At 37.0% G+C, this 26662-nt stretch overlaps 1 protein-coding gene across 1 annotated transcript in view; it reads right to left on the reverse strand.

The window, feature by feature from the left end:
* Window positions 1-1101: 1101 nt before the first annotated feature.
* Window positions 1102-26662, reverse strand: part of FBN2 (fibrillin 2) — a 230172-nt gene continuing 204611 nt past the window's right edge. The window contains exons 56-65 of the mRNA XM_063085746.1: window positions 18740-18865; window positions 17186-17392; window positions 16146-16271; window positions 14425-14547; window positions 12034-12150; window positions 11187-11315; window positions 9220-9339; window positions 4548-4779; window positions 3154-3325; window positions 1102-1476 (exon numbers count right to left, since the gene is read on the reverse strand). Of these exons, the coding sequence (XP_062941816.1) occupies window positions 1102-1476; window positions 3154-3325; window positions 4548-4779; window positions 9220-9339; window positions 11187-11315; window positions 12034-12150; window positions 14425-14547; window positions 16146-16271; window positions 17186-17392; window positions 18740-18865 (1727 nt within the window). The remainder of the gene's footprint in view (window positions 1477-3153; window positions 3326-4547; window positions 4780-9219; window positions 9340-11186; window positions 11316-12033; window positions 12151-14424; window positions 14548-16145; window positions 16272-17185; window positions 17393-18739; window positions 18866-26662) is intronic.

Genomic DNA, 26662 nt, shown 5'->3' on the forward strand with positions numbered 1-26662 from the left:
TCTAAAAAAATGGATTTAATAAAAAACAACAACATATATTCCTTGGCTGTACTGCATGATTTGTTTGCACATATGGCAATCCTGAAATAGCTTGAACATAATAAATGCACCATTAATCTAAGACAGCACCAAACACTACAGAACGCCAGGTGTTCCTTTTCAAAGGAAAGGCGGTTCTTCAGCTGCCTACGGTTCCACAAGTACGCAGCGCACCCTGGGTAAGAATGAGGTGTTGTGGGTAGCACATGTGGTTCCTTGAGGTCATGAGAAGAAAATACAGTACAGTCTGGCCTGCAACGCTAACGGTCTCACAAGCAGTCAAGGTATTTTGCTACAGTGGTTGTGCTTCATCTTCCGTTGCCTGGTGTGTCTGGTGATATGAAATATTGTCCCAATGAGCTGCTCTGGCTTTGATCTCCTTTATAAGGGATCTAATGACATTCATGTCTTTAAAATTATTGATTATGCTGCCCATTCAGCTCTGTGAGGCTTTCTTTAAAATAATCAGGTGCGAACCAGTTGGATGACTGGCAGAAAACCAAAGGAAACATCTCTTGAATCTACTGAATTTTTTAAAAGCACCTCTAAAAGAAATAGCTCAAATTTATAAATCTAAAGAAAAACAAGTGAGTTTCCCTTTTTGTTTACATAGTTTGTTCTTTTCTCCATATATTACTGCATTAAAAATAAATAAACATCTATATTTTTTTAATTAGCAACTATAGCAAAATACCCAAAGTGTTACAGACTGCTAACAGGAAAAAAAAAAAAAAAAAAAAAAAAAAAAAAAGCTCACATTATTTTTGTGCATTTACTGCCATATGCTGATCTCTTGAACATTTCGTTTCTTTTTTAATATATTTTTAAATGAAGTTATATAAAAAATACAGTAACCACGGTTGCCTTTGTACTCAAATCTTTGGCCACACCAGAATCTAAATTATCTCTCCCTGTGAGAGTCAACATTCTGAAGTCTGAGACAGGGAGGAAAGAAACAAAAGTCATTTTTTTTTTCCTCTTTATAATTAGTCACTGACTTTTCAAACACTTCTGAAGGCTGGCTGTGCTGGGATTTGAGCCTGGAGCCAAGTCTGTGAAGGATTAATAGAGTTGAATCTGCAGCCTCATTCTGAGAGCCTCCCCGAGCTCCCCTAGGAGGTAGTCATCCTCATTGCTCTCTTCCAGTTTCTTAAGCTCCTTCTTCCTGTAGAGAGGGATGCTAGTGATTTCCAGTGTGTATGTGCCGGGCATGAGCTGCTTCTTGGCTGTGTGCAAGTAGCTGAGCCCATTCCTTTGGTGGATGCGGAAGACGCCCTCATCATTCCCTTGGGAGATGACATAGCGGATGTGGTTGTTGAGGGGTTCGATGGCAGGCATGAGTTCTAAGATGTGCTCCTTAGAGCCAAGGCCAGAGAGGTTGAACTTCATGTTGACAGGGCTGTCCATGTCGACACTCTCTAGGCTGATCTGTTCAAGCTGGGGAGAGAGCAGAAAATGGCTGGAGACGAGCTTCTACAGCACAAGCAGAGGACTAGAAAGGAAACTGCTGCTGGGGCTACCTACAGCCACAAGGACAGGTGGTGGCTTCCCCCACCTTTCTGCACTCCCCTTACAACCAGTGGATGTGAAAGAGGCTATTGTTAAATTCCTGTCATCTGGGAGAAAAGGTCAATTCCACAGAGAATGCCCTGTAAATCTTTATGACTTCTCACTCAGCCTTAACAAGGTAATTAAAGTTTACAGGACTGAGCCTACAGAGAGCTTTCACATTTTAAGTTTTTTTGGATGAGTTTATGGACTATCACGCTTATTAATATTTTTTTTAAAAGACAATTTAGGAAATAATTGTAGTTTTCTTTCCCCTGGAGTCAAAATGAGTACTGCTATGTCCTGCAGCACAGATTGCAACCTGAAGAATCTTCACTCTGAAGGCTTGGTTTCAATTTGTAAGGCTCGTGCATGATGTGGGGGTTTTACCTGCAGTCGTGAGTGCTATGCAGAGTGAGTAATTTGCAAAGTCCTCAGGGCTCCAGTAGAATGAGCTTTGGTAAAAGCCAGTGGGGCAGGGCCCAGATGAACCAAGTCTGACTTGATTGGCATCTACACTGGCATACTTAAACATCAGTTGGGCACCTTACTTAGGGTAAGTGCAACATGGGCTTATTTGCTATTATAAAATAGGATCACAAACTTTTTGGCTAAAGAAGTGTTATCATATAGATCAGAAAAGTTTCTGAGCCCAAAAAACTGAAGCAAATTGCCCAATTCACACGGCCAGTTAGTTGTTAGCTAGGTTTTTTTGTGAGGTGATCTCTCAGTAACATTAACTGAAGAGAGTGACGACCTTACGCTGATTCTAATTTTCAGGGAAATCATCATCTCTAGATAAGGGATATTAATTCCTGACAAGGACTGAACACGTGCAATGTATATGCCAGACACCATTCCAGGCACTTCACATGTTTCAACTCAATCCTCCCGTCAACCTTCAGAGCTAAGTATTTTCATTTCCATTTTACAGGTGAGGAAATCGAGGTAGAGAGAGGTTATGTAAACATGCCTCAGGTACTGAGTGGAGAGGACCAGTGTGGCCCCCCTTTAACCACTCTGCTAAAATGTCACTGAAGGATGGGAAACACCAGTGGCAGATAATTTAGATCTTTAGTTCCCTGAAAAATAAATAAAAGTTACCTGAAGACAAATTTTTTTATGGCAGGAACAACTTTCTTACAAATAAGTCACAGAATATGAGACCTAGTTGGCTTATTTGCTGAAAATTAAAATCAGCCTAGTAGGCTCCACGTGCATAAAACAGAACTGAGCAAATTCAAAATAATTTCATTTTTCTGAATCATTTCAAAGTAACCATCTCATAGAGGGACATCTCATACCCTAGGGCACAAATCAAAAACTAAAACAAAAGGAAGTGATCTGAAACTGAATCTTAAAGTGTTTTCCCCAGCCTTTGTGTTTTGAGCTAATAATTCAACTAATTTTAATTTATTTGTCTTTACCACATTGGATTCATTAATTTACCCATTAAATTTCAAGACAGGTTTAACTTCACAGAGGCTGAAAACTACATAAACTGCATTGTATACTTGACTCCATATGGATAATACTTTGTGGCAAAACAAAGTGAGATCTACTCACAGCAGTCGTTTGGGGCTCGTGAACACTTCTCTTTTGCCTGCTGTCTTTCTTAGGGTAGCCATTGATTTTGCACTCGTAGCATGCTTCTGGGGAGAGAGCGTTTTCCTCATCGACCTCTGTATCCAGTGACAGGTACTGCCCTTTGTTAAATCCCATTCCTGAGACACAGTGTCTATTTGCAAGAAGCAAAGTATTATTAGTCTTTCCCATTAACTTTGACCATAGTTTTCCAGTGGTAAAACAAACACTTCAGAAATATGAAACCAACAAAGCAAACTCTAACCTCATGAACAGAAAAACCCAATATTCTTTGTAACTCTTTTCTTTATCACTCAGTACATGAGATTTTGCCTTATTTTGAAACAGCAAAATTCTTCTGAGGGCAAGCCCTAGGCCTCCCCAACTTTCAGTCCTAATTGGACTGAAGCCTGGTAAAAGCAGGGTATGAATTTCCAGAGAGAAGGCTAAGAGGAGTTCATCAGCCTGAGGCCTGTGTGTCTGCTGCTCACAACCAAGCTCCCTGCTTTAACAATTGAGATTTCTGAACTCATAGTTTGGTTAGTGGAAGAGTCAAGTGAATTGGCTCTAAATGACCCTTGTGTAGACCAAACCTTTTGTTTTAAGTTAAAAAGACCAAGCTTTTGTTTTATTGTATACCGATGTTGGGCAGACGGGTCCACGTCGCCCAGCCCCAGCCTTGCACACTGCTCCTTCCGAGGACAGCGACCCTGACTGACTCCTAAATTCCCATCTTCTGTGCTACTGAGCACCGCTGCCTTATAGAAGGATACACGTGGCCAGTACCTCAGCCGCAGCCTACAGGATTCGAGAGAGAGTGATTTGCTGGAGGGAAGCCAGCCTCATGGGGATGAGCCTGCGATGAGAGGTGCCACATTAACTAGACACCATCCTCTCTCTGTGCAGCAGAAAAGCGCGATGAGCAAACAGAGGGACAAACTCCACCCTCGGGGACTGCTGGGCTAGCACCTGCCAACACTCATACAAGAATCTGGGGCCATGCCATTCCCACTTCTACCTTACAGCCCAGGCATCTGTGGCAACATGTGAGCCATATTTTTAAACATCTGCTTTTCTCCGGCGTTGGGTCTGACTGAATCAATTCTGGTCATTATGAAGGGAAAAGAGCGATACAGGTATAAAGGTTCAAGTCTTACGCTTGCCACAAAGAAGGTAATTCCTCTACCATGGGCATGCAGTCTGTGTCGCATCCTGGTGCTTATTCGCACACCCTACAAGCTCTGATGAACACTTTTGCCTCGTGGGCCTTTAAACACTGACCCTTCCCTGCAGTGGTAGGTGGTCAGGGAGCCTGGACTCAGTGGGGGAGGGATGACCAGGCTTTCCTGTGCGGGGAGGCTGGTGGGCTGCCTTACCCCTGTCCCACTCTGTAGTACCCAGGTGGGCAGCCGCAGAGGTAGCCCCCTTCGGTGTTGGAGCAGCCATAATTGCATGGGTTCTTGGAGGACGAGCACTCGTTCACGTCGTGGCAGGCACTGGAGAACTGGTCGAAGGAGAACCCTGAGGGGCAGGCGCACTTGTAACTCCCCAGGGTGTTGTAGCAGGATGCAGAGCCACAGGCATTTGGGTTGGAGCATTCATTCTCATCTGTTGAAACAATATGGGAAACTTACTCAGGGAAGCGAGCAGAGCTGGAGTTTCAAGGTACCTACGATTTTATGGAAGAAATAACTCCAGAATCATATTAAAATCGTTTTACTCTGATGGCTGATTTGCAAAGCATATGATATAAAAAAACACTCCCTAAATTATGACTTTAAAAAAAACCTTGCTTTACCCTTTTATCATTATTTTATTTACTTATTTTTTTGGCAGCTGGCTTGTACCGGGATCCAAACCCTTGACCTTGGTATTGTAACAACTATGCTCTAACCAACTGACCTAACCGGCCAGCTTATGTCCCTCCATATTCTGTTTGTGCTGTCCCACAGAGGCAGAGAGTAGATTAGGACTTGCCAGGGATTGGAGGAAGTGAGAAACGAGGAATGATTGCTGTCGCGGATGGGGTTTCTTTTGGGGGTGATGAGCATGTTCCGGAACTAGAAGTGTTGATGGTTGCACACTCTTGTGAGACTATACTAAAAACCATTTAACTGGACTCTTTAAAAGGGTGAATTTTATGGTATGTGAATTATATCCCAATTTTTAAAAATCTATATCTCTACCTGTTTTTGTATCTATTCTCCCAGCAAACCTTTATTACATATGGAGAAAATTTAAAAGCTCTAAATGAAAACAATGAAAATAAACACTATTTAATTGGGTCTATTGGACTAATAACCTAGTACAGATATTTAACTGCTTAAGAATGCATTTGATGTGGACTGTGCCTTCTGAGATAGACTTGCATCCAGCCATCAGCTGACACACAGCTTTTACTAGTTTAGTGACTAACATTATACTATAAATGCCTGACAGCAGGATAATGATAGGTTATATTTCAGTTGCTGTTATCATTTTTACACATTCAAAGCCTGATTGTGCTTTTAACTTTGGAGGTTATAATTTTGCTCTTAACTGTCTGGTTGATATACAGCATGTGGCTTGACTCCTTTGGGCTTTATTATAATCCAAATTTTACTCTGGGCGCAAATCACATCTGTTCTGTGGAATTCTTGCAATTCTTGTGACTCCATGTGGAGCACAGAGTGTCTGTTTACCTAATATATAAGTATATATTTCAGCCCATGTGGGGAAACGAGCCCATCTGCAAGCAGGTGTATGCGGGGGACACCATGGCTAGGAGGCAACTGCGGAGCTGCAGTGACGGAAGATGCAGACAGTCTCAGTGAAGAGTCCTCTCAGACAGGAAATTACACTTCATTAAGGACAGGATAGAGGTTACAGAAAGGGCAGATGTTATTAGGTACATACATATTTGTATCATGATTGTAGTTTCGGAATTAAATGAGACCACCAAATGAAGAATTTTTAATCACCGAATATAAAATATGCTATAATTACTTAATATGTGAAAATTCTTAGCTTAATTTTATTACATGGAGGAAAAGTATATAAATAAATTCCCAATAGCTTGGCTACATATGACATAAATATAAATGCTATTTTATTACTATATTACAAAAGACTTGGAATTCTGCCACAAAGGCTCATCTACTTTTATAATTAGATCTGACATTCATATGCAGTGTTTCTCTCCTAACAAGGAATCTAAATTAGATTACAATTTAAGGAAACGATCTCCCCATGAATACAGTATTAAACATTGTGTTAGGCAGAAAAATTACCAGGCAAAACCAATTAGCTGAATAAACTTCATTTAAAATACCACTTAGAATATTTAAAAATATGCGATATTTTTGGAAGCACCATAATATGCCTCATATTTATATGCTGTAAATATATATCATGGTAAAATTTTATAGATTTAGATAAAGATGTTCTTCTCTGAGACATACTTTGATTCAAGCCTCCCTAAGCTATGCTTAAATTATTTTGAAAAAGCTACAGAAGCAACTGGAAGTTATTAACATTAAATAACAAAAGCTTCATATGTTAAGACATTTCTTTTCATATGCAAATGTTAATAATATTCACATATTCTCAATTTAGAATAATTTATGTTTGAAAATAGTTGAGAATGTTACATATATCTGTACAATCCATATGCCAGAATGTTATAAATTCTCCCTGGGAAATGGCTCAAAACTTCCTAAAGTGTTAGTTTGAACTGAAAGCTTTTTTCAATATTAGTACTTTCAATGAACCTTTATTTTTCTTAAATTGGTGGAAGAATTAATAACATCATAGGTTTACAATTTTATCTATTTAAATTATCTAATGTATTAACCAACAGTTTTGACCGTTTACTAGCAGACTCCAGTAAATCTGTCTGAAATGCTTTGTTCTATAATCCCCCGTCAATCACATCAATGACTGAAGGTATTCACACAAGTAGGGACAGATAAAAATGTTTGTGGCCTTTGAATTTTCATTTTATTAAAATTCTTGTTCTTTTGCTAACTTGTTGATTTTATTAGTTTCCTGATTGGCTATTTCACTCTACTTCTGCCATATATTTGAGTCAAAGTTACAACTGTATTATGTGGATTCAAGGCAAGAAAGTAATCAATTTTATTAGAAACCAGGTATATTCCTCAACCCTGCAGAGAAGAATCTAGAATCTTTTGAATTAAATTCCTGCTGTCTTACCCAGGAGCCTGCTGCTTGGAGGTAGCCATTTTGAGGAGTAGGCTCGCAAATTAATACCGGCCAATGGGGAGATCTGCTCATGTACTTTTCAGTTTGCATTCATATTTGAAGCCATTTATTCCTCTGCCCATAGGGTCTCTCCTGATTAGAAGGCACACAGGCTTCTGGCTGGACAGCAGAGTGAGCCACTCTTGGGTGACTGCCTTGCCCAAGTGTCTGCCCCAAGGATCTCATAAAGGGGAACTTGGATATACCACAGCATCTTAAGTGAGACCATTCTAAACAGAACCTCTAAATTTAGTAAAAATCTGTGCAGCTATTTTTGCCCTAGATGTTTACAGACAGAAACTTCAGGAAACTTAAAAATCTTGAGAACTGAGTTCATACACTATACATGTTCCTGTTTCTGCCTATGTTCTCTTCAAAAGCAAGAATTCTATTTAAGCTGCCACAATGTGAAATATTAAAGAATCATTCTTTTGTTTTAAGCTCCATAGAATTAACCAAGAAGTCCTTGGTATTTACTAAAGTGGTGGGCCTCATATTTTATAAATACTGCAATATAATAAAATTGTTTTACACTATTTTAATATCTAAAAAGTACTGTTCCCTGTATTCTAAAGAGTGTGCCTCCACTTAGGCTGTGTTTATGAATCAATAAATCAGTGCATAAAGTGTTTTGTGACATTTTGTCTTCTATACAGAGAAAAAGAAGTGAATTAAATCTATGAAATTATTTTGATTGACCACTTGATCATTTGGTAATCTTTAAATCTTTGTGCTTCACTTCTTGATCACTCATGGTTTGTGTATTTCCTCTCATGAGTATGTATTCATGGGGTGGCAAAGCATCTGTCTTTGACCTGGCATAAGGCCACAGCATAGTTGTGACCTCTCAGAGTTAGATTCCCTTCTTTGAAATTTATCTTGATTTTCTGCTCAATTCACTATACTGTCATTAGAAACTCCTTTTGAGAAGACCACCAAGGATAAAATCAGATTAATTTATTTAGTGGATCACTACACTACAATATTTGAATGACACGTGGAGTAGCTTAAATCACTACAGAGAAACAGGAAGTACCCTGCCACTTCTCTGCAGGACCATTGCTCAGTTGTGACAGCGTCTAACACCAAAATGTGTCGGACAGTGTATCTATGAAGTGCATTCAAATGGAACCAAGAAATTAGGCTTATGCTAAGCAAGTCAGCTGGCTATTCAAGTAGAGAATAAAGTTGTCTTTGATCCATTGCTCCTTAAAAGGAGAATTTCCACGACTATCATCAATGCAAGGAACACAGCTGAGTGACTACTCATTTCAGTTTACAAACGCTTGTCTGGAGTTGTCAACAGTATTTGCTGTAACTAAGTACTTTTTCTATGTTAAAATACTTTACATCTTTCATTAAATCTATGTTACAGGACAGCACAGATGAACTGTCCTCATTAAGTTGATGTGAGTTCCTTTAGATTTGCACGAGGGGAGTGGATGGGTAATACTTTTACTCCAAATCTATGGATATCAAATTACGGATAAAAAGCAGCTGACCTTGGCAAATGAAGATGATGATTCTTGACACCATCTTCAGGAACTTAAAACTACATGTACCAGAAATTTAAAATGATAAAACCTCTAGTTGAGTTACCTTTTAGGTCTATTCAAAAATGACATTTTTATTATGAATACTTTCAACCATCGTAAGTATAGAGGTAAGCAGAATGAATTCCCATGCATCAATCTGAACCACTGATTCAAAGGCCATATTGCAACTTCAGCCCTTATCATTTGCTCATTTTATTCAGAGACACTTTAGGTGAGAAAAGCAGGTGATGTGTAAGGAACAAGCACTCACCGACACACTGATTCCACTGGTAGTGCTGAATGTACCCTTGAGGGCAGCCACACCTGTAGCCGCCTAGGATGTTCTGGCAGCCATGCTGGCACCTGTGGTTTCCATCACATTCATCAACATCTGCAAGAACAATTCCGGCAAAATCTTAACATCTCCTCTCCTCTACTATTCTTAAATGCATTCCAAAGATAATGTGGAGTAACTATTATCAGGGAACAAACAAACAAGACACAGCACACAGAGAGGCTGAGATTTTTCCAACTTGCGTGGTTATTAGTCAGTGGTGTTGCAAAGAATGGCCCCGAGATAAGAAACCACCCCATTCTTATGCTGTACATCAAACCATGGCACATCAGTGCTCTACATAACGTCTTAATTTCAGCAAATCAACCAGAGCAACCACAAATGTTGTGCATTTTGGATTGATTAACTGCATACGGTACGATTTACTTGATAATATATATCTATATTTGCATTACATATTCCAGTAGATTCAAAAGTGATTTTCAGGAAGATACAAGCACTACAGAGATACCTAAAAAGTATAATAGTTGTTTTGCACGCAAACATTTTTACCATTCAAGATTAATTAGATGCAAATCCTTTTTAAGTATTTAAATATGTTATCTTTAGACAAGATGTGGTATTATTATACATATGGAATAATTTCTTTGTTCATATATGAATTTTTTTTGGAATGACAACTGAGGCTTTGAAATCTACCCATAAAGAGTGAAATAAAATTGGCATGTCTGATGTGTGTGTAACAAATTTACATGGATAATTTATAAGTGGTATCTTATGTGAATGGTCACGAGCTGAGTTCACACGTGGCAAGCAGCTGTAGGTTCAGAATACTCTCAATGTCTCAATGATTTCAAATATAAAATATTAAAATTGAAATTTTTAAAACTGAATTTTTCTTGGCTGAAAATGGGATACATATAAAAGTCCAATCTATCTTTTTTTTTTTTTTTTTGTCATTTTTGTGACCGGCTGCACTGCGCTCAGCCAGGGAGCGCACCGGCCATCCTTATATAGGATCCGAACCCGCGCCGGGAGCACTGCTGCGCTCCCAGCGCCGCACTCTCCTGAGTGCGCCACGGGTCGGCCCTAAAAGTCCCATAGTTCTAATAGAGAGCATATTAAGTACCTTGAATATATTTCAAAATTCAAAATTACATATTTCTAAGAATAACTAATTTGAAAAGGGTGACTAAGATCAATAAAAATATAAATTGTAATACTATACAAAAATGTAAAGTGAATGTATATAATCTTATAATCTCTGGCATGAGTATTTTGTAAAAGATACCAATCCTCATATATTTATTTTATCATACACTAGAACTTGCAATGTAAATGTTGAAGAACTACGTGATATTTTATTGACCGCAGGCAGATTCTTATTTTGTTTCTACTTAAATGCTCTCTTGGACTTTACATGAAATACCTATTGCAGGGGACACTATAGGAGATGCACATTGTAGAAAACAGAGTGAGGCAGGAGTCTCAGCCCATATAAAACAGAAATAGCCGTAAGTTACATTTCTCCAGATCTCTACGACGGTAGGTTTTCTTTTAACACTTAACTTTAACACAGTTAGGTATCATGGGAAAAAAGCATAATTATTTTTTTTTTCTGGTATGCAAATACACTAGGGCAAACCATATTGGGCACAGAGTTCTTTTTCAGCTCAATTCTTTTTCTTATCAGTGATCATGTTAATAGTTCAGATATCTTAAAAGTTAATTTGTAATCTCAGAATTTTTGTTTCATCACATTGTCTCTCCCCCCAAAATGATATACGAAAATTTATAAACAAAAATCACTTGCCGGGTCCTTTTTTATTAAATACTTTTTTTCTTTTTTGAGATTATCTCAATTTCTTAATTACTGTCTTGGAAGTTTAAAGAAATATAGTTCACTGTTTAATAATTAAAGATTTTTGAGCAAATAAACTCACCTTCACAGTTCAGTCCAGAGGCATCAAGAGAGAACCCTCTCTGGCACTCGCAGCTGAAACTTCCAGGGGTGTTTTGACAGATTCCCTTTGCTCCACAAAGAGAAGGCTGAGACCCACATTCATTGTTGTCTAGCAAAGCACAGAGAAGGGGAGGGTCACGCTGCGCAACTAGCACTTGCCTTAAATTTCACTACATAAAGTAAAAAGTGAAGTATGAAAGCCTAAGTTTCATGATGTGAAAACAGCATTTTAGGGAAATTTATGCCAGAATTCACTGTCATGTTAAAGGCAAAAGTGTTAAGAAAAAATATTCTTCAAGAGGCTTGAAATTAGAACATGTTTTGGGGTAATTGATGGCATGGTTTTAGATAATACACACTGAAAGTCTCTTAACCCATGTCTTCTAAAATTAAACAAACAAACAAACCTAGTGTGTTTGTTAGCATGTTCTACATTACAGTGAGCCTATAATCATATTCTATCTGAAAACCACAGTTGTATTTAGAATGAGATATAAAGGCACTGCTTGGAATATGCTTGCAGTGCATGTGCTTGAACTATCTCTAGGCCTTTTTTCTTTTGGATATTGTTCTTGTGAAAAAATACCTATATAATTAGTAACTTCTTTAGACCACTTATTTATGAGGTATTTGTTCTAAAAATAAGTATTGAGACATTATTTTATCTTTTTTTTTGGCAGTTGGCAGGTATGAGGATCCAAACCCATGACCTTGGTGTTATAAGGCTGTGCTGTAACCAACTGAGCTAAGCAGCCAGTCATTTTAAATACAATTTTTATGCATCTACCAAAAGTTTGTAAAATTTCCCATTTGTAATTTTGTCTTACCAATACAAGCAGTGTGATGCTGTGTGAAACCAGGTGGACATTTACAAGTAAAACCCCCAAGGGTGTTGACACAGAGGAACTGGCAATTGTGCTGTTTGGTTTGACATTCATCGAGGTCTGAAATTAAAGAGAAGGTAATGAAAATCCCAGCAGAGTTACCTGGCTATGCCTTTCTCGTGAAGCCACAGGAGGTGTGCACGTTCCATTGGGAACATTGTGTCTAGATTTTTGCTGAAAGCTATGTGGACTTCCATATGCATATGGCAAGCAGTTTCTTTTCACATACTTATACAGCATAAATATTATGAGCTACTGTTATAGGATGGCTAAGGTGATACATAACATAATGTTTTCTGTTTTTTTTTTTTGTCAAAGTGAAAGGGTTGTTGTCAACTTTTTTATTTTGAATTTTTCAGTGTTATTTATATTAATCTTTTGTGGGGCAGTATGTTGTTTCAATACATGCATATACTGTACAATGATTCACTTAGGGTAGATAGAATAGTTTTGTACCCATTAGTCCACCCCTTTCCATTCCCCTTCCCCCTTCGCCTCCCAGCCTGTGATAAAGATTTTTCTACTCTCTACTGCTATGAATACAATGTTTTCTTAAGAAACTAGCCAAATCACAGCAGTTTTCATCAACTGTTCTCCCAGCTAATATCCAAAGGTTATAAATCTTGCATTTAATGCACAGTATAGTACATGGCTAGTCACTTATTCCTATTAAAGAAGGGATTAAACAAAAATGAAACAGAATCTGTAAATTGATGAAGATCCTAACACAAACACTGAGTCAGATTCCGCAGATCCAAAGCACCATCATTAATATCAGAGGAACAAAAACACAGCATCTGTAATTCTAGTCATAAATGGTATTAATATTTGGACTCTACTACTAGAAAACTCAAAATCTGATTTTGGCTAGATTGGAACTTAATTGGGAAAAATGTACTTAAAATGAATTTACCACATAATATAAGATATAGACAAGTCTCATTCATTATTTTATAGGTTAAAAATCACTGTATTTGTACTCATTTGTAATTGATATGCAAAATTAAACTGACCCATACTGGTGCACCAAACAGGTCCAAGATAGTAGCAGCACTTGAAATTATTTTATTTATTTTGTTTTGTCTTGGAAATAAAACCTCCTTTTATTGAGAAAAATCTATATTTAAAAAATTTCCTCTGTCCATTAATTTCATATTGATAAGGTTTATTATAAAATCAAATATGAGTATATGAACATAGTATTGAAGCTATTTTAATGATCTAATTTTGCTTAATAAATGATTACTTTTAATAGTACTTGTGATGTTTATTTTAGGTGTCAACTTGACAAGATTAAAGAATACCTAGAAATCTGGTAAAGCATTATTCTGGGGTATGTCTGTGAGGATGTGTTTCCAGAGGAGATCAGCATGTGAACCTGAGTGGACTAGGTGGGGAAGATCCATCGTCAACATGGGCAGGCATCATACAGTCTGCTGGAGGCCGGGAGAGAACACAGAGGAAAAGGCAAATCTCTCGCTCTATTCCACTGGAGCTGGGATACACTCTTCTCTCCTGTCTGTGGACATCAGAACTCCAGGCTCTTCAGCCTTTGAATTCTAGGACTTACAGCAGCGGCACCCCAGGCTCTCAGGACTTCAGCTTCAGACTGAGAATCACACCATCAGCTTCCCTGGTCCTGAGGCTTCTGGACTTGGACTGAGCCTCGCTGCCAGCATCCAGTTTGCAGATGGCCTATTGTGGGACTTCTCAGCCTGCACAATTATGTGAGCCAATTTTCCTAATAAATCCCCTACCATATGTCTATATACATATCTTATTGGTTCTGTCTCTCTGGATAACCCTGACTAAATGCATTACCTAAACATTAAATTTACCCGTTCATTTTCATTTTCTGCATTAAATGTGTAATAGAGATAGCTTGGGGATATGAAATCTTAGATAAGCGAAAACCAAAAAATCACACAGGTATTGATACTCAATGCTGTACCCCACAGATATGTGCAATCAATTGTTCCAATAAAAATAAATAAATAAATGAATAAAAATATTTGTGACAACTGAAAAAAAAACAACCAAAATCTTATTTTAGTGATTTGTTTCCATCTCCTTCCTCAGCCAAATTTTGTTTGGTTTTGTTCCATTTTTAAAAATTTATGTAAGAAGCAAACTATTATAAATTGGGTTTTTACTTCTTTCCCTCCTACAATGGGCCTGTTAATAGCATTTTCTGCAAGTAATAAAATGGCCACTGGGAAGATGCATTTTAATGAAGGTGATGCACATGGTGTAATCCCTGATTATCTAATATTTGCACCTAAAAGAAGAGAGCTTGGCAAGGGTCACAATTGCCAGAGACTCTTCTTCACTCACCTTTGCACGTCTTGCCATCCTCCTGCAGGACGTACCCCCGCGGACAAGAACACTGGTAACTCCCCTCACTGTTCTTGCAGATAAAGTTGCATGGTTTTGGGGACTGGGAACATTCATCAAGGTCTAAGTAAAAGTGATGTGAGGATTAAATTCCTGGTTAAAAAGAACATTGAATTTCTATCCTCCCTCCATATTCTCATTTAATTCTGTTTGCTTTCCCCCTTCAACTTAAAATGGAATATAGCCACAGAGAAAAGATGCACAGAACACTTTTCTCTAACATACTGGTTTACTTTGTAGCTCAATGTACAGATCTTGGGTAAATATTATAATGTCTAGACAACTGTCTGGGTTCAAAAATATCCACTACATTCCTTAGATTTAGTCTGGCTTACAACTTGAGAATTATAAACTTAAAAGTAAGAGTTCCTCTTTTTTTTTTTTTTTTGACACATAGATGTAGGAGTGTTCTCTCAAAGTCTCTTAGCTGAAGCTCCCCTGAGCATCTTGGGGGATCATGGATTGTGCTGGAAATCTTCCACCTGCCTCTTCGGGTCCAGTCCTCATCCTGGTCCACCCTGCTCTTGAGCCTGGAAGGCTCTATGGATGCCATCAGCAGGCTCTCTTGCCCTCTGTCTTCTGGCTGGTCCTTATTTCCTCAGCTCCCTCCCTGCAAGATGGGCTCAGGCTGGCTTGGTCATTGTGGCCCTCTGAGCACAGCTTTCTCCTTCCAGGTCCCAATAGCCACTCCTTCTTTTCTTTTAGCACAGCACTATTCCTGTGGCTTCTGCATACTCTGCTCACACCTTTATGGATAGTTCCTTTGTTAGGCCCACCTAGAACTGTCCTCATTGGAATATGCAACTTCTTTCCTGCCAGGACTCTGTTAGCAGACAATGTCCATTTCCTCCATGGAACATACTGGGGTGATGGCCACAGAATGCTGAAAGCTCATGATTCCTATTCTCCATACTCTCATGACCTTCTATTTCTACCAAATAAGTTAAATGCTTATAAAGAGTCAGTCTGGTTTTTCTTAACCTTTTTATGCCAGGTGTACTTGCTATTGAAATAGGTGATTTAAAGGAATATCATTTAATTGATATAATTGATATGACTGATATGTTCTTTAATGAAAATTAAGTTAAATACTTTGGAAAAGCTCAGTAACGGCAAGTCCCCCCCAACCCCCATTATCCTAAAATGGTGTGGGTGAGACAATAAAAAAATTAAATAAGAAAAAGAAATTGTAAAATTGTAGGATTTTGTACTGAGAGTGCTTTGCAACTAGAAATTTTAGATGATGCTTAACTGCTTTACTTTTTGCCAAAAGTAGTGATGAGGAACAAGCAAAATGTACTCTCTTCATATACACAAACACATAAATTCATAATAAAAGCTCTTTTCTTTCATGAAAAGAATAACAAACATATGTGCACTTACAAATTTTAAATTAAAATATAAAACACTGAAAGTGTATTCTTGTAATTTTTATGTTTCCCTGATTGCACAGAATTTTTTTTGATGAGTTGAACAATTCTGCATCCCAAATTATTGGACAAAGTGCTGTGTTATTAAGAACCACATTATTGAGATAAGTGGCATCATTTTAATCAAATGTACATTCCAAAGCTCCATAATAAAGATACTCTACTGACAGTAAGTGATTTGTCAGGAATAGTAGTTGCCAGCCCCCCAGACATAGAGGTGCCTTGCCTTACCTACACAAGAGGTTCCACTGATGTCTGTGGTGTAGCCAACTTTGCAGAAGCATCGGAATGAGCCCATGGTATTGATGCACTGACCGTTGGCACAGAGGTTGGGCATTACCTTACATTCATCAATATCTGAGGACAAAATAAAAATAGAGGTTAACATATATGTGATGGCAAAATTGACTAGAATTAGGGATGAGGTAACTAACGGCGCACATGCATGAGTGCTAGAGTATCTTCCTCATTCAGGTGCATGGCAACACGGAAGGGAAAGAGAAATAATCTGAAGTGATGGGACGAGATAAAGAGAGGCTATGTTGAAAGCTCTGTTTAAGAATACTTATTTTGCAACGTAAATACAAATTTTGGTGCGGGGCAATCTAGAAAGCTACCTCTTTGAAGTCTCAGTAACTTAGAATTTGTGACAATTTTCCACGGATTTGGCCTCAAATTCATATTTGAATTTGACTGTAAAGAACAGGTTTTGTTGGCACAGTCATGCACTGTTTGGGAATCTGTACAGTAACGAAGGAAAATGGTATTTTTCAGGACACTAGTACATTAGTTGGTTGTCCAAAAAATGGAAACCACTAATCAATCACGAGACTTGCTAGTTTGTAAATATATTGCAAATAGAATGAGCTCCTGTGTACACACAAATAAGCAATATTTATTTAAATAGGGCAAGTACAGTTTGGGGATTACAAGCATGGCCTTTAGGGTCAGAGAGATTGTTCCATTCCTGGGTCCATCCCTTAAAAAGGATGTGATCTTGGGATCATTACTTATTGTTACCTTAGCTTTGTGCTTCAGTTTCTTCATCTGTTAAAATGGGAATAATAAACTCTACCTCTTAGGTTTGATATGAAGAGTAAATCTTTTAAAAATTTTAAAGCATTAGCAAAGAGAATTCTCTCTCTGCATATAAACACACATATACATACACATATTATTATTATATGAATTTTTCACTTTTCCTTCAAATTAATCTTAATTAATGTAATCCTCTGTATTAATAATATTCATGAATTTCCTCAACTCCTTACCTCTTCCATCAGTGGTGTATCCTGGGCCATGAGGACATATCTTTTTGTACTGGGCAGTTCCAGGAAGTGGGCAAAGCTCACACTGGTGACCCCAGCCTCGCCCACCATCGCAGCAGCATTCTGACTTGGTGACAAGATTGCGGCTACTGGATGCCATCTGACACATTGTCTGCAATACCTCTGCAAAGCAGAGTCCCTGTCGATTGTCTGAAATGGCAATGTAGTAAGTAAGAGTCAAGTTCATGGAACTGACACTTCATTATCTTGGTTTTAAAATTAAACAGGACAATCAATGCTCTCCTTCTTGGCAATAATTTTTTAAAAGATAAGTATTCTTTCATATGAACAGTCACACTGCTTAAGACAGCTGAATTATTTAAAGTTTTGATGTTGGTTAAGTTCAAAGTGTGTTCTTTCGCCATAGACAGTGTAATAAATTTGATAAAAAGTGACACTGTACTTTAGAAATAGATTTATTATTTTCCTTAAATCTATTAGCATCTAAATGATAGTAAGCTACCATTCCTGTAGAAGACAAATGAAAGGAAAATCAAATTAAATTATTTCCCTTTGAATAAGTAAATGAGTATCAGGACTTGTTTTTGAAAAGCAAATTCAGCACTATGCTATGAATATGATACACTCTCGTATTTTCTATGCTTAAAAGACTGAATATTTGGATTGAGTAGATTTTTTAGCATAAAGTGATTTTTCTAATGTAAACAGGCAAAAAAATCTTTAATATGGTTTTATAAGCCATCCTAGCAAAACTGTTAATAATATGAGCAAAAAAACACACTTTCCATGTAGGTTTTCTTTTCAATTTCCTAAAGATTGATTATTAGTAAAGCATAAATTTCAGACAGAAATAAACAAAATATATTTTCTTGAATAAAAATTTCCTAGGATTTCAAGCAGATGACATCATTCTGAGAAAAATCTGATATAGTTGAAACATGCTCTTTTTATGCCAAATCAAGTGATGAGTCAGATTACTGCTCTTATTTTTCTGTTTGCCTTAAATTTTACTATACCATACTTTCACAGCTGCAATAATTAACAAAAATGGTTTAAAATGTATGCATTTTAGCATTAAAATATAACATCTGAGACTTATATTTTCCACAAGAAAATATTTTGTAAAACATTTTTCTGTCCCATAATATAAAAATTTATTGCAATTTTGAAATGTGGCATTTTACTTTGCATTAATATCAGCAGAACTTACCTCATATCGCAAATATTTTCTTTTGGAATTAAATCATCCCCTGATGTAAGTCTTACTAAAGTCACATTTTCCATACAGCTTAATTAATCTTAATTTTGGAAAGACTAAGATTGTTATTTACATTACACATAGATGTACGTACAACACACAAAGGTACAGATATGTTACTTTAATAGATGAGTATCTCTAGGAAGAGGTGTGTAAATTATTCAGATTGGGGGATTTTTTTTTAGCTGACAATAATACATATGCAGAGCTCTTCTGTGATGACATCATAAAGCAGATGTTGTATTTACCAAGTAAAATATATTTGTATGTCGACTTACCAAGGCATTCAGTGCCTGAGGAACTTGACTGGAATCCTTCATTACACTCACACCTGTAGCTTCCAATAATGTTAACACAACGTCCATTTTCACAAATTCCTGGCTTGGCCCTGCATTCATTTTCATCTTTAGAAAAACAAATAATATGAAAAATGAGTATAGACTGTAAAACTGTAATTTACAAATTATCTTCTAATAGGTTATCTTTTATTTAAAACTTCTTCAGCAAAATACTAACAAGATGGGACTTAAAATAGTCATAAGGGAATATAGTTTATTTTTAACTTTACCTCATTCTTCCAGGTGGGTTCTTTCTTAAGATAGCATTTGCTACCCACCTACCCGGGGTGGCAGATGGTGTTTAATGCAGAATTGGAAAATTGGCATATGAAAGGGATAGACTTGCCCTGAGACATCAGACAAGGAGGAGAACTTGGGGAAAGAGGACATCAGCTGATGTGACTTGGTAGAAAGGCTGGGGGGGAGGGCGGTAGGTGTTGTGTGGTGGTGGTGGATAACCTCACAGGCCAGGAATAAAGGACAAGCTCCTAGACTGGCTTTCAGTAAAGTCACAGGAACAGATGTGGTCTGCGAAGGCAGCTAATGGGTGAGGGAATTTGGGTAATTCTGCTCTTCTCATTGGTAATAAATAAGTCAATCTATTTAAGCATTATTGTTTTACTAAAGTTCTCTATATCTTTAGTTACTGAGTTTTTGTTTTTTTCATACTTTGTAAATTTCATTTGAGACTTTTTTGAAGCTATTTTGTTAGGAGCATAAGAGAGCTCATGACAATTATATCTTTTTGATAAACTAATCCTTTTCTCTTTATACTTTTAAGTTTTTTAGTCTTCAATTTACCGACATTTACTTTGTACATGCTTTGTTTTTATTACCATTTGCCTTGAATATCTTGTTCCATCCCTTTATTTTCAACCTGGGTCACATTTTTTTTTTTTTTTTTTTTAATGACCGGCAAGGGGATCGCAACCCTTGGCTTGGTGTCGCCTGCACTGCGCTCAGCCAGTGAGCTCACTGGCCATCCCGATATAGGATCCGAACCCGGGGCGGGCTGGGTCACATTTTCATGTAGGTGTATTTCTTGTAAAAAGCAACTAGCTGGATTTAAAAACAATTTGAAAAAGTACCTTTAAACTAGCAATTTAAACTATTTATACCTATAATGATCACTGGTATGTATGAATTCTCACCCGCTATTGTATATTGTTCTGTATTTACCGTGCTATTGCCTCTTTCTCCCAACATTTTTCATTCTACTTTCCTATGCCCTGCACTTGCCCCCAAGTCATATTTGGAAGTTACAGTTTTCTTTCTCTTCTTGTAATGATAACTATTAAACAATTTCAACACACATTCTTACTGAATACTTTTCTATTAACGTCAAGAAGTATCTGTTTCAAAGGCTTATGGCCATAACAAGCACCAGGGCATGACTTTATGAGAATTCTTTTTGCTCTCTCCCTGTGCCACCTGCTATGTTGATGTGATCTAGAAGTTTTGGTTCGTTACATTTATAATGTACCATCAGCACCTATTTATACTAATCAGGCTTACTGGTTTCTTGGCTCGCCATTGCTTCACATATACTATTACTTCCCCTTGGATTGATTTAAAAATTACATTAGAGTATACAGGTTGGTAATTATTTCAGAGACAGTCTCTGGGTGGTAAATATTCTAAAACAGATTTCTGACAATGTCTTATTTTGTTTGTTTTCACACTTGATTAAGTACAGGATATTAGTTCAAAATTTTTTTCTTAGGACATTTTGAAAATAGTGCTCAATTGTTTTCTTTTACTCAGTGTTACTATTCATTTGTAGGAAATCTGGTTTTTCTTTCTACAAGCTTTAAGGATTTTCACTTTACTTTTAGTATTTTGAAATTCACCATGATGTGTCTTGGTATAGATATTTATCTCCCTCTTAGGGAAAAAACACTTATCACAGAAATTTAAAAATATATTTAAAATGTAATGAATTAAGCTATGAATTTAGAAAAAAAATTTGTTCAAAAAAGTTTGTTATTTCTAGAATCTGAGGGTGCAAGATCTGCCATCTTGATCTAATCTTATCCCTAAAGTAATTCACCTCTATTTTGATTTATATTTTAGTTGCCCAAATTGAATTAGTTTTTTCAAAAAGGGCTCTTGTTGGGTTTACTGCCTAAATTCCTACGTGTTTGGTGATGTACAATATAGCTTTTATACTTGAAAGATAACTTGATGTGCCTCAAATTCTTGGATGACTTTTGCTTTCCTGCCATTGGCACTGAGAATTACTGAGAGAACTTGAAAAAAATATAGCCAGATATTTTTTCTCCTGTTGTTGAAATTTGTGACTTCACTAGGGTGTATCTTGGTGTGATGTTACACCTCCTTTGACATTTTGATTTCCAGCATTACATTTTCTATCCTTTGGCAATTTCTGGACTGCATCAGAATTGACAATTGTTGATATTTTCACTGTCCATCACTCCTGTGTAATGCTCACCTGACTGCACCTACTCTTTGCCTAATCCAGGGCAGCACGAGAGGCTACAGGAAAACAAGTCTCATTCTAATTCCTGACTCAAATCTCAAGTGGACACTTGATCCTCCCTTGACAATCCTACTCTACTGCCTAGTATGTTCATGCTCCCATTTTCAAAAATGACTGCTACACATTAAGTGCGTAAGACATCTCTCTCCTATGAACCACCTGTCTGTGCCCTCACTTTCAATCTTTTGTCCTTTCCAACAGCTGAAGTACCTTTCTTTTTTCTCCAAGGCCAGCCCTTGTACTTGTACTCTGGATTGTGTTCTAGGATTTCACAACTCTCCTTTTTCAAGAAATCATGCCCTCAGCATACGTTCTCTAGTAACTTCTATCTTAAAAAAACAATCTCTCTCAATCACATATTACCTCTCTAGCTAGTGCCACATTTCTTTATTCTTTTTCAGGACAAAATTTCTTGAAAGAATAATCTGTGGTTGTCATTTCCACTTCCTCATCTCCGATTCTTTCCTTAACCAACATGCTCTACACCCCTCCGCTGAAACTTCCTGAAAAGGTCACCAAATCTAATTACTACTTCTCTTTCTATATCTTACTCTACATATCTCAGTATCGTTATATAAAAGTGACCACTCCCTAGCTGCTTGAATAAGTTCTTTCAGCAACACCAGATTGACCTGGAAAACTTCCTGTCTCACTGACTACTCTTTTTTAGTCTTCTAAACATTTTTAGTCACTCTAAATATTGGAATGCCAGGGCTCAGTGCTGCTTCTGCTGTCTCTGAGCTCTCTCGCTCTTCTCATCCAATCCCATGATTTTTTAAGCACTACCTATTTGCTGGCTATTTACATCTATGGCTCATAAATATGTCTGCCTACTTGATATCACCACGTGAAAAGCAAATACATATCTGACACTTAACATGGTCAAAACAGAACTTTTATTCTTCTGTGCCCTCATCCAAACCTATTTCCTCCAGTCTTTTCCCTAGCAGTTAGGAGTAGTGTCATCTAACCAGGATTCAAGTAAAAATCCTAGAACTCATCTTTCGTACCTCTCTTTTTTCATCCACCATGTCCAATGACTCCATCTAATTCAATCTGTTGATTATGTCCAGTGCATATTCTGATTCGGTCCATTTCGCTTCTTTTCCACACTACTATGGCCCTCATCTGAGCCTCCTCCTCTCCTCTAGATGATTTTAAATAGCCACTTAGATGAAATCACTGCTTTTGCTCCTACTTCCTTGCAATGCATTGCCAACAAGGCAGCCAGAGATCTTTAAAAATGTAAATTAGATAGTAACAACAATTCACATTTAATTGAAATTTTACTATATGCCAGGCACTGTTCCAAAGATTTTACTAAATTCTTTAAGTTAATGCTCCCAGCAATCCTAGGAGGTAAGTGCTTGCTGTTTTTACATGAGGAATTTGAGGCACACAATGAAGCCAACTTGCGCAGGGTCACAGAGCTAGAAGATATGAATCTAGATTTCTCATATTCAGAGTCCATCTCCAGGGCCCACACTCTGAATCACTCTGCTATAATGCTCTTAGCATAAAACCAAATTCTTTACCATGGCCTGCAGTGCATTTGCCTACCTTTGGACTTCATTCGTGCCATTCTCCTGCACAAATTCCAGCTACATTGGCCTCCATTCCTGCCTCAGGGGTCTTTGCTTTTGCTGTTTTCTTATTTTTCATTTCCAGATCCCAGCGCAAATGTCCCCTCATCAGGAAAGCATTCCTTGAAAATGTATTCTGAAGTAACTCCCACTCAATTATGAAGTCTTATTTTCTTAAAAAGAACTTTCCTCGGTATGAAATTATCACATTGATTTCTTTCTTTGTTTGATGCCTGTTTCTCCCTGACTGCAGTGTAAACTACTTGTCCTCCTGGTTTATTATTGCATCCCCAGCACCACAGACATAACAAGTATTCAATAAATACAACTGGATAAATGAACAACTGTTCTGCAACAGTTTTTCATCGGGCAGTGTGCTCTTTTGATGTAGACTTTAATATTTTCTACAAGAATTTCTTCCACAAATACTCAAATATATTTGAATATCTTCTGTTTCATTTGTTCAGCTGCACATATTGGATTTCTTTGTCTTCCACCTCTATCATCTTACTAATCACTTCCATATCCACATTTCTGATTGTGTTTTTAGCCTCTATCTACTTTTTATTATTTCTAATGTGACTTTAATTTCTGCAGCAGGTTTCTTTCTGCTAGATCATCTCGGTATGTTCTTACCTTCTTTTTTCCAATCTCTTGTATCTATCTGAATTTTTATTTAATGGTATCTCTTACAGATTATTAAAACTATTTTTCTAAATTCTTGTTTCCTGAGGTGTTTGGATCTGTTTCTTGTTTATTTTCCTTTCTTCCTTTTCTGCCCCAGCATGTATACACATTAGTTGCAGACTTGTGTAAGTATTCATCTTTGCACCATCTACTCCAGTTCAGCTATTTGCTAAAAAATAGTGTAGCAGGTCACTTGCACTGAACTGAGCATAATCTACAGTATCAATTCATGTTTGTTGTATGAACATTCTCTCAACAAATCTGTCATGCTCTCTGCCCTTGGGGCATTAGGTCAGGCTTTCAGATAATTCAGGAGGTCAGTGTGGCTCTGAGTACTTTTAAGTCTTAGAATCTCTAGTGGTTGCTTCCACCCCTCTCCTTGCTGCCTTACCTCTAGCAGCCTCCACATCTAGGAGACTAGTTTGCTGATAATTAAGCAGCACGCCACCACCCTCTCTCTCACTGCCCCTCTCCTGACACTTCAATGAACATTCACCTGTGCCTGTACCTCTCTCATTCACCATGTCCCGAAACTTCTAACCGAAGATTGCTGGATGAACTTTTTAAAATTGGGACAGTTGGCCAAAGTCTAAAGAAGAATATCCCACTGAACATCTTCTACGTTTTGTTTGAATTTCTTTCATTATTTAAAAAACATTCTTCAGAGTCTACAATTGTGACCACTTCTTTGATTAAATTAAGATAGTACAGCACTCTCCTTCCCCTGCCATATTCCTAAAATCAAGGTTTAAGAGTGAGATTAAAAAAGAATTTTAACCCATCATCTTTAAAATAAAACCTTCCTTCCCCTAAATTACATTAAAAATGTTAATGAACCTCAAAAAGCACTGTCATTTTCATTAAAATGTAATGATCATGGTAAAATTTTTCTATTTATTAGATTTCTTTATTCATTTATTTGTTTAAGAAATAATTACTAAGTATAATATATTGCATAGTCACATTGCCATATCTGATTGAATACAGTTTTATTTACAGAGGTTTTAGATTTCCTGCATAACTTTAATCCCCCCCCCCATAATATTTTTAGTTTCTACTGCAATCGATGTTTTTCGGTTAATATTGTTGGATTCTAATTTCACGTACTCAGCGAAATTTTATTTATTTTTTTGTGGCTTTGTCTTTCATCCTGACTTTTGTAAATACTTTTTATTTATAATAATATTTGGCTATTTCTTAATGAAATTTCTCACTGTGAAAACATATTGTCTGCATAAAGTAATGCTTTTCTACAGTTTTCTGATGCTCAAAAAACGTTTTGTAGACATTTTAGCTAGCAACATAGCAGAATGAAAAGACTGAGGATCAGAAGTTTCAGAACCAATATGTTTTGTAGTGTCTTTTAACAATGATAAAATACAAATATATAATGCTGCACTGGGTCTTTTCCTTGAAAAAGTAAATTCATAGGATCATAGAATAGTAGAACTAGAGCGGATATCCTCCTTTCCTCAATTCCCCCCCTTCCTCAATCCCCCCCACCCCCCACTAAGGATGTAGACTAAATTTCTCACTGTACACAGATGAGGAAACTGAGGAGCAGAGAATTAAATCACTTCGAAGTCATCCAACTCATTCAGAGCGAACCCAGGACCAGAAACCTGGGTTCTTAACTTGATTGCTACCCTCTATCCCCAGGAAACAAAGATATACATGTAATGACAGTAAAACATAAAATTCAGCTAGTTACAAAAATAAGAAATTTTCCATGCATAAAAAGAAAAACACATGTATAAGTATTTTAGCCATATGAAATTAGAATACACATACACCTCAAAAAAAAAAATAGACAAATAAATGAAAGCAAGTCTCATGTGCAATAAGAAGAAAGAATGGTTAACAATGTCTATTTCTTCCCTTCCACAGGTGTTAGCATTTTGCCCTGTGGTAGGTTTTGAGAAATGTATATTATGACTTAGGAATCTAGGTTAATCTTCTGGGTTTACAGATCTTGGAAGAATAGTGTTTTTGAAAGAACCACTGCATAACTAAACCTCTGGTGTAGGTCTATTTTTAACTTCATTAAACAGTGCATTTGAATGAAATATCTAATAAATTAAAAGAAACTATAAAAATCCAGTCAGAATTTGATGGGTTGTTGCATACATTTTAAAATTAATTTTATATTACACATGTAATTCAGGAATTCACTCTTTTGCAAAAAATTAAAATTGACAGATGAAGTTAAAATCACTTCAGACCAGTAAGCTCTAATCTCATTATCTTCCCTGGAGGTAACTCCTTCTATGAATTGGGTTTTATCTTTTTAAACTTGTTCCTGTGTATGTATGTGCTTGCATATGTATCTACAGAAAACATATAATATTATTACAATTTTCTTTAAAATGTGATACTTTGCATTATATTGTTCTTTAACTATATGTTTAGAGTTCTTTCTGTATCAGTACATATACACATACAGCTCATTCATTTTAACTGCTGTATACTTTATAGCATGCATATGCCCCAATTTATCTACCTTTCCTTCTATAATGGACATTGAGGTAGTTTTCTTTTCATTTTTCTTTTTTTTGGTACTACAAACAGCACTGTAGTGAACATCCTTGTATTTCTTTTCCTGTGGCAGATTAATATTTTTGAAAAAGCTTTATAGAACTAAAATTTACATGCCATAAAACTCATGTGTTTTAAGTGTACAACTCAATGGTTTTTAGTAAGCTAGAGGATTGTGCAGCCAGCTCTGCAATCCAGTTTCAGAACATTTCCATCTTCTACAGGGCTCCCTCGTGTCCATTTGCAGCCACTCTCCATTCTGACCCCTGGCACCAGGAAATCACTAATACATTCATTTTTAAGAAATCTTATTCCTACTTTGGTATTTTTTTAAAAAAAAATAAGAAATCATTAATAATCTTCAGATGTTCCTCTAAAAATACCCATATTTTTCTAGGTATTGGCGGTTAGGAAGGGAGCAGCAGGTTCTTAATTAAAGGAGGGGGAGTCACCTCTTCTCAAGAAGGGGGAAGGCTTTGTAGTGGGCTGCAGGGTCCCAGGTTACAGCGACTTTAGAAAGAAGTGCTGAGATAAAGAATGCAGTGGTTGTGACCAGCT

This window comes from Cynocephalus volans, chromosome 2 (assembly GCF_027409185.1).
Source record: "Cynocephalus volans isolate mCynVol1 chromosome 2, mCynVol1.pri, whole genome shotgun sequence".
In the NCBI taxonomy this organism is placed as follows: domain Eukaryota; kingdom Metazoa; phylum Chordata; class Mammalia; order Dermoptera; family Cynocephalidae; genus Cynocephalus; species Cynocephalus volans.